Source organism: Podarcis pityusensis, assembly GCF_964106645.2.
Source record: "Podarcis pityusensis genome assembly, chromosome: 1".
NCBI lineage: Eukaryota > Metazoa > Chordata > Lepidosauria > Squamata > Lacertidae > Podarcis > Podarcis pityusensis.
The window spans coordinates 46,201,328-46,213,518 of record NC_138028.1 but is presented as its reverse complement, the minus strand read 5'-3'; the positions used below and the strand labels follow the sequence as shown (position 1 = coordinate 46,213,518).

The 12,191-nt window shown below is 41.7% G+C and overlaps 1 protein-coding gene across 2 annotated transcripts in view; it reads right to left on the bottom strand.

Moving 5' to 3' along the window:
* Nucleotides 1–12,191, bottom strand: part of DPF3 (double PHD fingers 3) — a 190,864-nt gene that overhangs the window by 46,430 nt on the left and 132,243 nt on the right. For both annotated transcript variants that reach the window (XR_013983600.1, XM_080997690.1), the window contains exons 6-7: nucleotides 11,826–11,904; nucleotides 4,475–4,612 (exon numbers count right to left, since the gene is read on the bottom strand). Coding sequence is in view for 1 of the 2 variants with exons in the window: in XM_080997690.1 (XP_080853816.1) it covers nucleotides 4,475–4,612; nucleotides 11,826–11,904 (217 nt within the window). In the remaining variant the exon portion in view is untranslated. The remainder of the gene's footprint in view (nucleotides 1–4,474; nucleotides 4,613–11,825; nucleotides 11,905–12,191) is intronic.

Below are 12,191 nucleotides of genomic sequence, written 5' to 3'. Positions count from 1 at the left end.
CTTTACCAGTTCTAATAAATTTCCTGCTGCATAAGGTGGGAGACGGGACACGGGTGGTGCTGTGGGTTAAACCACAGAGCCTAGGACTTGCCAATCAGAAGGTCGGCAGTTCGAATCCCCGCAACGGGGTGAGCTCCCGTTGCTCAGTCCCTGCTCCTGCCAACTAGCAGCTCGAAAGCACGTCAAAGTGCAAGTAGATAAATAGGTACCGCTCCGGAGGGAAGGTAAACGGCGTTTTCGTGCGCTGCTCTGGTTCGCCAGAAGTAGCTTAGTCATGCTGGCCACATGACCCGGAAGCTGTACACCGGCTCCCTTGGCCAATAAAGCGAGATGAGCATCGTAACCCCAGAGTCGGTCACGACTGGACCTAATGGTCAGGGGTCCCTTTACCTTTACCTTTTAAGGTGGGAGAGCAGATTGTGGCTGCTGACTCAACCCACCATGAACACCTCTAGGCCTGCCAGATATCCAGGTATGGGTATCTAATAGGTGTAGGACCTCTGTACAAAATATTTAACATCTGTAGTTGCAAATAATTTGGTTTAAGCCGATACAAGTTGGATTTTTTTGCATATAGGTCCTTTGCCGGTGAGATGCTCATGCATAAACAGCAAGTGAGAAATGCTTTCATTGTGAACAGGGAGGGGAGACTCAGTCATCCCATCCCACATGAAAGCTAAGTTTATCAGAACTGGGCCAAGAACAGAAGGCTTTTGAAGGAGCTGCAGAAGCCATCAGAATCAACCTCAGAGCCAACCCTACCACTACACCCGGTGAAGTGGCCCACCTCAGGCATCTTCTTATGGGGATATGTGGGTTATGAGTGGATAGAGCCAGCCAGAAGTGGGGTCCAGAGGAAGAGCAAGACCTGGAAGGAAAGCTCAAGGTAGAGGAAAGGGGGCTGTGGTTAACACAGCCACAGGCAATTCAAGAAGCTAAGAAAGGGTTAAAAGCTGAGCGTGAGTTGAGTGTGCTTAGAGCCAGCAGATACAGCATGTGAGGGAAAGGAAGGAAGAGATAAGGAGCTAGAGGTGATGGAAAATAGGAAGGGACTTGTGACAGGGGGTGGCATGGTGCACCTAAGTGCTGTGGGCAGCTGGGCTCAAGGCAAAGGCTGTGTGAACAGAGACCATAAAGAGGGATAGCAGCAGCAACAGGCCTGAATGGCCATGTTCTTGCTGGAAAAGTGCAAATCACTGAAAGGATGAAAGCAGGGTAGGCAAAAGACAGACGCTTGGCTTTCATAAGGCAGGTGAGCTATGCCACCCTGCTGGTCTATGGGATATGGCTCGCTATGGTGTTTAACTGCCCCCATTGCAAGTCTGTGCACTGTGACAGGCTACGCTTCAAAGGCAACAAGCTGTCATTTGGTTTGTCTCATTTCTTGTGAAGAGGACATGGACACTTCAGATGGGACAGCATGCAGCAGCTGGTCTTTTGGAGTATGTTATTCTACTTTATCAACTGCCGGACCAGTTTTGAGCCCAACTGAAAGTCCTAGATCTCACTGTTAAAGCCCTAAAACATTTGGAACTAGGATGGTTAAAAGACTGTGTGTGTGTGTGTGTGTGTGTGTGTGTGTGTATAAGTAGCTTGGACTATGTTTTATTATGTTTTTATATGTGCTGGAAGCCACCTAGAGTGGGATGATGATGACAACGATAATAATAATTGCTCACAGTTGCTCGCTTCACTCACCAGTTCCACCTACCTGCCACCCCCTGTGAAACCTCCACCTTTACACCTGACCAAAAATGCCACAAACTTACTTCTCTTGTTTTCAGCAGCAGCAGTGACAGGGGGTAGTGTGGGGTGGTTTGCAAAGCCCACTCCACCCTGATCCTTCCACTTCCTGCAACGCAAGGGGGGTACTGCTATCACTGAGCAGTCAGGGCTCCCCTCTCAGCAGAAAATGCTTATGAGGATTTCTGTGGTACTACTCTTCCTCCTGTGAGTAGCATTCGAAAAGGGGGGTGGGGAAACTTCACTCTCAAGCACCTAAATCTCAGAGCGATTAACAAATGTTAAAGGAATTAATATGGCTTTAAGCCACTGCCTAGCCTAAGGGTGAGGAAGGGTGAAAGACAAGCAGCTTCCCTCAGAGCCATCCTGCCAACAGCAATCATAATGCCACATGGAATTATGGTGCAGGGCTAGCCTGAAATGCCCCTGCTACATAGTTGTATAGACTTGAGTGTGTTTGTGTTGTTTACTGTGCTGCGGCTCACAGTATGATGGAAGACACAAAAGGAGGAACACGATCAGTTTCTAATGAGTCTGGTAGCACCCTTGATGCTCAGCAATCCCCATCGCTTGAGAATGTAACAGAGGGGATAAACAACTTGACTTAATTTCCTGGAGCAAGCTTAAGGGTGGTGGTTCTGTACATTGGGGAAAACCCAATGTCAGCTGTGTTGACATTAGCATTTTTCTTCCCCATCCCTGGAACAATTTGTGAAATGTTTTTAATCACAGACCAGTAAGGTGGAAGATGGACATAAAAGAAGGATAAACATGCATACAAGTAACTACTACCGCTAGAGCTTGTGGTAATTAAAATCAAAATCTCACTGCATTAAATGAAACAAGGAATCTCAGCTAGATCATACATGACAGGTGGCCATCCAACCTCTGCTTAAAAACTTCCAATGAAGGAGAGTCCACAACCTCCCGAGGGAGACTATTCCACTCTCTAACAGCTCTTGCTGTTGGAAAGTTATTCTTGATGTTTAGTTGGAATTTCCTCTCTTGTAACTTCAATCCACTGGTTCAGGTCCTACCACAGTAAAATGGTTTGCCATTTGTTGATAGCCACAAGAATTCAAATAGATCAAATATGACGACTAGCAGAAACGCAGTGAGGTGTGAAATCCTAGCAGTGTTGATAACTTTGAAAATGACATATTTTATGATATAGAGATAGGAGAATGAGTTGTATGCTAAATATGGGGATAGTATTCCCCCCCCCCCCCAGTACTGGATAAGGCACAGGGGTCTCTGTTTAAATTGATGGGCTACTACTATGCAAGCCTCTTGAAGGATACATGCAATGAATTGATATGGTTGCAATTGAATGATAATTATTAAAAATAACAACTGAACAATCTCGTTTAGTTATTTGACAAACTGAATTGCACATTTGAAAGGGCACCTTGAGAATATTTGTAGTTTGCTTTTAAGGTGCTCAGGGTAACTATATTTTGATATTCTGATCAATCAATCAATGGCTGCTTTAAAAGAAAAAAAAGAAAGACGAGACTGACTGACTGCTTCAGTCCATCAGCTTCATCTTATATTCCTACAATTAAATATAATTCAACAGTCACCTAATCTAGTTTAGCACACTGCCTCTAGGAAGAAACCAGTAACCAATGCTTCAGGAGAGGATTACTAACCTTAACTTGGTAAGAAGCTATGGTAGTTTATCCTGCTATGAAGAGGAATGCACTTTGTTACTTCCAAATTTATTTGTAGCATTAATAATAGTTTGATCCTAGCAAAGCTTTTATGTTACTGTCGGTACAACTTCACCCCAGTTATAATAAATTCTACTATAGCCTTTCTTCATATGAGAGCTATACAACACTTAAAATAAAAAAAAGACTCTCAATATGTCTAAAAGCACGGTAGAGATTAAGTGTCTCCGGGCTGTTCGTTCAGCAGTAGAATCAGCATCCCCTCAATAACCAGTCTTAGGACTTTCAAATATGAGCCTGGATAGCTCAGTTGGTTAGACCATGGTGCCGATAACACTCAAGGTTGCAGGTTCAATCCCTGTATGGACCAGCTGCATATTCCTGCATTGCAGGGGGTTGGACTAGATGATCCTCAGGGTCCCTTCCAACTCTACAGTTCTATGATTCTATTATTCTATGAAATAAGAGTTGAGAGGGGGACGTCATTACCTTTTGAAACATCCAGAGGCTTTCTGGAGCAGAAAATATTATCAGATCTAGGCCTAGGCCCTTGCGTCCGACTTGCTCCCTTGATATTTATGGAGATCATATCATGTGTCACATAAGAAAGACATTGGAAACGTGCAGTGAATTTTGTACAATAACAAGAAGAAAAGAGACAAAGATAGAAGATAATAAAAAAGTGTTTTTTCTTGTTCTCAGAGCTAAACCACAGTGAAACGGCTTGACAATGGGCAGATTGGGTTCCCCCCTTTCGCTTGTCTTCCCTTGACATGTTCGCCCCATGGGAGCAGTGATGGAAAGTGCCCTGCTGCAGAGTTAATGTGAGGTTTGGAGCTGAATTTTTTGACTAGCTGAGCTCAGCACCTGGGAAAGCTGCAGTTGATTAGCTCCTCTAAAAGCCCAGGTCCCAATAATTCACAGAGGAGCAAAGTAATTGTGGCCACTGCTGAAATGCAAGGATGAAGGTAGCCCAGGAAGAATAGATGGTGGATTTGGAGCATTCTACAAAGGAGGGGGGTGGGCAGAAAGAGGAGGGAAATGTATATTCTACTCACGTTTGTGATTTTCATTTCTGTGGACAGGTGGGGAGCGTGTCTCCTGCTCTTGAGCATCATCCCCCTCCTCACTAGCAAGGTGGGTGTGAGCATAATGGTAGCTCAATCCTGGCCTGTTCTTGTAGCGCTTTCCACAGACTGTGAACAGAGAAAACAGAAAGAGCAGAAGACAGAGGATGATACATCAGTAACAACTAAAGTGGCCTTAAGTATTTCCTCACTGCTGCTGCCTTTCCCAGACAAATAGACGTTTATTTCCATTTCATAACACCAGAGGGATAGCTCTTCACTGAGGGCTAAATACCCCCATTCAAAATACCTGTCCCTCCAGTCAGGTTTGAAGTAAAATCTTTCTTTTAAAACACTCAGAAGAGGCAACCAGACATGGACTGAAAGTCTGAGGAAAACTTGTTTTCCACTGGACAGTGCATAGCTGAAGAAATGAAATGTGGAGTAAGAATCAGCCCCAAAGGTATCTCAGGGTGTATTCAGATATGGGGAATATTGCATTAGTTTTCTGGATTATAATACTAGCACTTCCATCCCATTTTCTAACATTCCTTTCACACCACAGTACCTGTCGTGCTATGGAACTATGGCTTTTTGACCAATATACCAGCATACCATGCTAAATTTCATTCAAACCAGTGGGTGCAGTGTGACACAACAACAAACGTCATTGGGCAATATTTCTATGCTCACACCCCTTCTGCACATGCAGGCATCTGTTCCCCCATGATTCCCCTGTGCAAACAGCAGGAAAGAACTGCATACTGCTCCAAATTCCATCCCTTTACTGCAAACAGATTTTTTTCTGCAACCAACTAACACGCAAATGAGCTTTAAACATGCACCATCCTCTACTGGTTTTCCAGAAGTGGCGTTTACGTCCTGTGAAAGCTCAGCTATAATTCGGAAAGTAACAGTTAAGGGAACATTGAGGAAATGGAATGATCTATGTGTGAATACAGTCTCAGTTTAAATTTAGATGCTGCATGGTTAAGGTCACAGCTGAGTGCCATGCTGTGGTAGCTCTCCTTCAGACTAGGGACAGTGAGCTGCCAGCATTTAGTGATCAGATGCCTCAGAATTCATGTTAACGAGAAAATTCCCAGGGAAAAATGCCCTGCTGAAGCTGATAGTCTTTATCAATTTTATCAATATTTATCAATATCAAAGTCTTTATCAATATTTTTCCATTAGAAACTGCTTTCTGGGTATTAGCTTGTGAGCATTAATAAAAAATTATTATCAGTTTTCCATTGAAGAGACTAAAGCATATAGAAAGGTTAAATAGCTTATTATGAACACAAATGATCTGTGCTTATATTAGAAATTACATTATTATATTTGTTCATGTACTTATAATCTTTTTAGGCCATCTCTGTGGATAATGTTTTTTCTCTTTCTCTCTTCTCTTTCTCTCACACACGTAATGTGTATAGACCCATTGTAATCAATGAATTTGAGACCATTAATTTTAATGGACCTGTTTTATAACTAACATTGGATGTCATGTCACCCTATCTATTCTTCAATGGAAACTGGCTTGAGTCAGAGAGCTGAGGCCCTGGAGGAAAACCATCCTGGTTATGGCAAACAAGCTGAAATTACAATGCTGCAAACTATCTATTAACTCAAATTGAATGCAGCTCTGGTGGCATGCAAATTGCAGCTTTGGCACTAACAGTAAGTTGTAGTTGTTATCATTATTTAGTAGTGATACTTATATAGCACTTAACATACCACTCTCTAAGCAATTCTCATAAGATATACTATAAAATCACAACTATAATACATATATATACAATTTAAAAAACTCACAACAATAAAACTGACCAGTGCATGCTTTATTTATTTCATAAAAATTATATACTGCTTAATTGTAATAATAAGCCTGCTAAACAAGTGGGTTTTTAGCAGGCCTTTAAAACTCATTACAGTTCCTGCCTCTTAAACTAAATGAGTCAGGTTGTACTATATCTTACAGGAATAAATGTTAGCAGGTCAACACCATGTGGAAATGAGGACATGATGAATAAGGTCAATGAAAAGCATCATTCTTTGTTTACACAACCGGCTGTTTTAACTACCAAGCATCAACATTGGGAGAGATGCACAAAACTGTGCAGGAACTATTTTGAAAAATTATTACCCTAGACGTCCTGAGAATATTGTCAATAAGCTTGAGAATATATCAAAATGTTTCTAAATTGCTAAGGCCCGAAAAAGACCCAATATGGAGGCCAAATGGCCAAAATATTGGGAAATTCTAGAAAAAGATGGAGACAATTGGAAACTGCAGAGTTTGGAGAAAATGAAGGATAAAGTGCGAGATTGGTTACATTACGCTCAGATTAAAGAAGTTTTTAAAAATGACAAGAAATTAGGGTTCCAGGTGGAGAAATCGAAAATAGAAACAGAATTGTTAGAACCTAAGAGTAAGGTACTTTCAAGGATGTATAACTTGCTGTTAAAATGGAACACACAAGACGAAATGGTTAAATCGGCTATGATAAGGTGGGCGCAGGACATTGGGCATAATATTATGTTTGAGGACTGGGAAAGGTTGTGGAGCACTGGATTGAAATTTACTGCATGTAACGCTTTGAAAGAAAATGTAATGAAAATGATATATAGATGGTATATGACCCCAGTCAAACTTGCAAAAATTTACCACCTGACTGACAATAAGTGTTGGAAATGTAAAGAGTGTGAAGGAACATTCTTCCACCTCTGGTGGACTTGCCCTAAAGTGAAGGCGTTCTGGGAAATGATTTATAATGAACTGAAAAAGGTATTTAAATATACCTTCACTAAGAAACCAGAGGTCTTTCTTTTGGGTATTGTCGGCCAAGGGGTGGTAAAGAAGGATCAGACATTTTTTATGTACGCAACAACAGCAGCAAGGATACTACTCGCAAAGCATTGGAAAGCTCAAGATCTACCCACACTGGAAGAATGGCAGATGCAACTGATAGACTACATGGAACTGGCTGAGATGACCGGCAGAATTCGTGACCTGGGAGAAGAGAGGACTGAGGAGGATTGGAAGAAATTTAAGAATTATTTACAAAAATATTGCAACTTGAGTGAATGCTAAACAGGATGCTAGATCAAAATAACTGAGCACCACTAATTTAGATGATTTTAAGAAAATAAGTGAGATTGAGAAAATATAACTCTTTTTGAGAACTAGAAGATTATGAAACATAGAAGGGATATAAGAATGTAAATAAGATAATAAATTGCTGACAAAATGTTATAACGATGAAAGTGGGAGCGGGAGATGTGAGGAAGTCCAAAGAAAATGTGAAATTATGTTAAGATATATGTTACATTGTTTATTATGTTTATTTCTATTGTAAAACCCAATAAATTTCTATAAAAAAAAAACCAAAATGTTTCTAAATTAAGACATTTAATTAGAGGTCTAAGAAGTACTGGATTATGGCAGAATTAGGAAAATAATAGAACATCTTTTTAAAAAAGATTCTGATGAGGTGCAGCTATCTTAGCCCAGCTATTCTTTTAAAGAAATAAAAAATGAGTGGTCTGGATGGTAAGGGGCAATGATCAAAGCAATACTTAGACATATTTAAAACATGAATGTTGATACATATCATACACACTGTCCCATTTGACAGGTGTAGAATGTATAATTAATACTACCTTTCTTATTTATATAAGACTATTACAGTCAAGCAACTGTCAGGTATTGAATGTATAATTAATATTACCTTTCTTATTTATATAAGTCTATTATCAGAAACCTCACATGTGTGCTGAGAGTAAGCTATTAGGACCGTTGTCAGGGACAATACCTAGTTTGCAGAGCTCAGTAGTTTTCTAGGCTTCAGCTTCATTTAACAGCCACCTCGTTCAAACTAAAGTGAGTGAGAACAAACGTCTAAAGCAGGGGTGCAGAACCTCTGACTTAAGGCTAATTAAACCCGCCAGGCCTTGCAATCCAGACCACAAGGCTGTTTTCAGCTGGCCACACACACCTGTTACTTACCTGATGTCATATGACATCAGCCACAGCATAAGCAAAGCTGCTATGGAGGAATCCAGAGCCTCAGAGTGTGCTTCCAATTTTTCCTCTGCAGCCCTAGCTTCCGAATGGATCCTATCACTGCCAAAAGCAGGGGGCCTTGCATTCAGTGCCAAATGCACATTGGAGCTGCAAAGGAAATATTGAAAGCAATTGTTCCTTTGCAGCCCTGGTTTCCCACATGATGGAACAGGTGCCCTTTAAGCAAGCTCTCAGGGAACGGGCACCAGAAATTGAGGGGAGGGTTGGATGCTGCCCACGGACTGTCAATTGATCAGTGATTTAGATAGATGGACTGTGCTAATCAATGCGTGTTCCTAGAGCAAATTTTCCCACAAACGGAAGTAGCAGGAGCATTAAATGCCATGAAACCACAAGCTAAGAACATTCCTTATTCCTAAGGAATTGCTGAGTGAAACAGGAAAAGAACAAACTTCAGGTGCTGGCTGAGAATATGGTAAGAACTGTGGAATAAAAAATATATTTGGAATTTTATTGTGGCGTGGTTGGAGGAAAATGGAATAAGGCCAGAGGTAACAAGCATTAAACAATGATTCCACAACATCACACAGAACAATCACTTCCAACAAAGTATGCTGATCTGGGCCACATTCGTTCAGTTTTCTCATCTTGGCATAAACTTTGGAATGTATCTGCACGTTTCACTAACTGAAGATTTTCCACAAAGGAAAGCTGAGTTTAGGGTAGAAATTCAAACCAGCTATGGTGCCATCTCACATCTGTTTCCATGCAGGCCCTCATTTATTGTTAATTATATGGATTCATTCACCCTTCCTTCCTTCTCAGCTTCAGTAAAGGAGATTGCCATTGATCAGCCCAGGTTTTCTATAACATTAGAGCAGCTAAGCCAATGAAAGCCAGAGGAGACTTACATTCACAATCCCCCTGTAATATCAGGACAATTCCACCAATGTTATCAATGGAAACAGGGCAGGAAGAGGAGACCAAACCCAGCAAGTAAATTGCAGAGGTGAGTTTAGTCTAGTTTCATGTTAGCATTCACCCAACCTATCCTTTGTTCAGAACATTTTTGCAGTTTAATTTTTAAAACTTTATCATGGATCCTAGCAGTGCTTTTAAAAAAAGAAAGAAAAGGAAAAGGTGCCAGGACTCACCATGAAGTTGTTACAGTAAGTGCTACACTTTTGACATTTGGGAGAAAAAAATGATGTTGGTACTGTGTACCTTTGAGTACTCCCAGAAAAAAGCACTGGATCCTAGTATCCAAAATCAAAGGATCAGAGCGACTAAGTAAATGAAACACAGAGGAGACTAACCTACAAGCCCCTTGTAATATCAGGACACTTCAGCCAATGGTATCAAGGGAAACAGGACAGGCAGAAAAGACTGAACTGAGCAAGAGGGGAGAGGTTGAAAGAGGAGACTGAGGAAAGTGAATGTATAGCATACCACCCTTCTTACTGGTAGGCTCTTCATTGGTTATAACAAAAATAAAAAATAAAAAAGTCGGCTCCCAGTCTCCCACCACCATTCCAGCTTATAGCAATCTTGTTATCGGGCGCATCTAGGGCCCTGAATTAAATAGCGCTTTGCTCTTATCCAAACAGGGCTCTTCTTATACTGTCACCTTTCTGTACTTTCCTTTTCTAGTTGGCCAGCCCCTTGAGCAACAGTCACACCACATGGTAGGTTAGGGAAGCATTCATATAAAAGGCACTTCCGTAGACTGAATTCTATATTGGTTTATTCAAAAACAGCTCCTACGACACAAGTTACCTGGTTGGGACTTCATTAGGTTAAATGTGTGGTGCTTAAGGTGCCTTCTAAATTGGTGGGAGAAAGTCCTCAATTACAATACAGTAGCGCCAATAAAAAGCCAATGAACAGAGCCTTTGCAGGGGTTAGAATGGCAGTAATGGCAAACATAGGAATTCTTACAAAAAGCAAGTTCATTCTGATTGGCTTATTTCAATTACATTCTCTGTCATAGAACAGAAGGAGGGATTGATACAACTGAGCACCCAAGCAGGGCTCAGTCATGTACTGTGCACGCAGTGTTCGAAACTCCCATTGTTCTAGGCACATTTTGCGACAGGGAATTTCATTAGTGCGAGCAGTTTATGAGCTCTGGGCACAGTACTGCACCTAAAATTTCAGATTCAGATTAAAACTGCAGAGTGGAAGGAAAGGAGGACCTTTTTCTGCCTCCTCACTTCCAGCCACTCTCTGAAGACGGCAGAAGAAACCCTCTTAAGAATATTAGAGGGGTAAGCAGGGGAAGGACTAGACCATGTGAAATAATGAACATAATATTTTAGCTGCACTGCAATCATTTTCAGCTTTGTATTCTTGTTATAAAAATATGTGCCTAGACATTCTGTTGTTGCGCCCATAATCTGGGTTTAAAGTGCCTTTTACCTCCTAGCTTTCGTATCTCAGTTTCTAACACTGTGTACACGACAGTTCTGTCCAAGTGAGAGATGCAGAAAGAGCAGCATGAGATTTTGCCTTTGGACTGGGAAAAAAAGGTTTTGGGGAAAAGCGAATTGCATAACTGTAAAGTACCTAAGTATTCAGGTGATACTTTTTATTTCTAACCACAGAGTTGAGCTAGGTGTTAAATGAGCAATGCATATAACAGTTTGCAGGCAGAGTTTGTGTGTATTTTTTTAATGGAAAGCAACCACAGGAGGCTGGTAGTTTCAGCACAGGGACAGCATGAGGATAAAGAGCTATTTCATCCCTTTTCCCTCCTGCCCAAAATCATCCCCAATTCACAATGGGAGAGAAAAATGGCTACCTCTATAGAAATGCGGCAAGGGACTAGTTTTGAGGAGAAGAAAAACGTGACTGGGAGGGAGTGGGTGAAGCAGCTGCTTCTCCCCTCCTCACCATACCTCTGCTCAAACTGGCAGCCTCCCACAACTATTTTTTCATTTGAAGAAGAATGCTGGGAGGCTGTTCATGCATCTCCCATGTAGCACTTAGTGTGGCCCTATCTGAACCACAAAAAAGAAAAGAGAGTGACTCATGCGGTAGACATAGATACCAAGGCATAGAAGGCCGCAAATGAAACAGAGAGGGAAACTGAGCCTAAGAGAAAGAAGGATGTGAGGTGTGGTGTGGTCTCTTACCACGGGTTTCATTTTCACTCACTCGCTCGCTCAAAAAATAGTAACAGCAAGTAGTGATGGGAGTGGCAGCTCAGCAAATTCTAAAGCAGTGAAATGTGTTTCATTTTCTGGAAAGGAATGAATTATGTCTTGATTGCTGCACCAGACTGAAAGCAGAGTGGAGGGTCTGGACTCTACTTACTGTCACAAACATAAGGTTTATCGTGGTCATCCATAGAAGAAACATCATTCCTTCGCCTGCCACCTCCAGAACCCCGAGCCTAGAGATAAACCAAGATGTTAATGCAACAGCCACCACCCAGACATTACCGTGGTACCTCTAGTTGCGGAATTAATCTGTTTCGGGGTGCCGTTCGCACCCAGAAAAGTCCGCCACTAGAGTGCCTCTTCTGCGCGTGCACGAAGTGTGCAAATCGTTTCTGCGCATGCGCGGGCGGCAAACCCGGAAGTAAACACTTCCGGGTTTGCCGCGTTTGTAAGATGAAAGTCCGTAACAACACAACATGAGGTATGACTGTAATCTGGTTTGAGTGTCTTTAGCACAGCT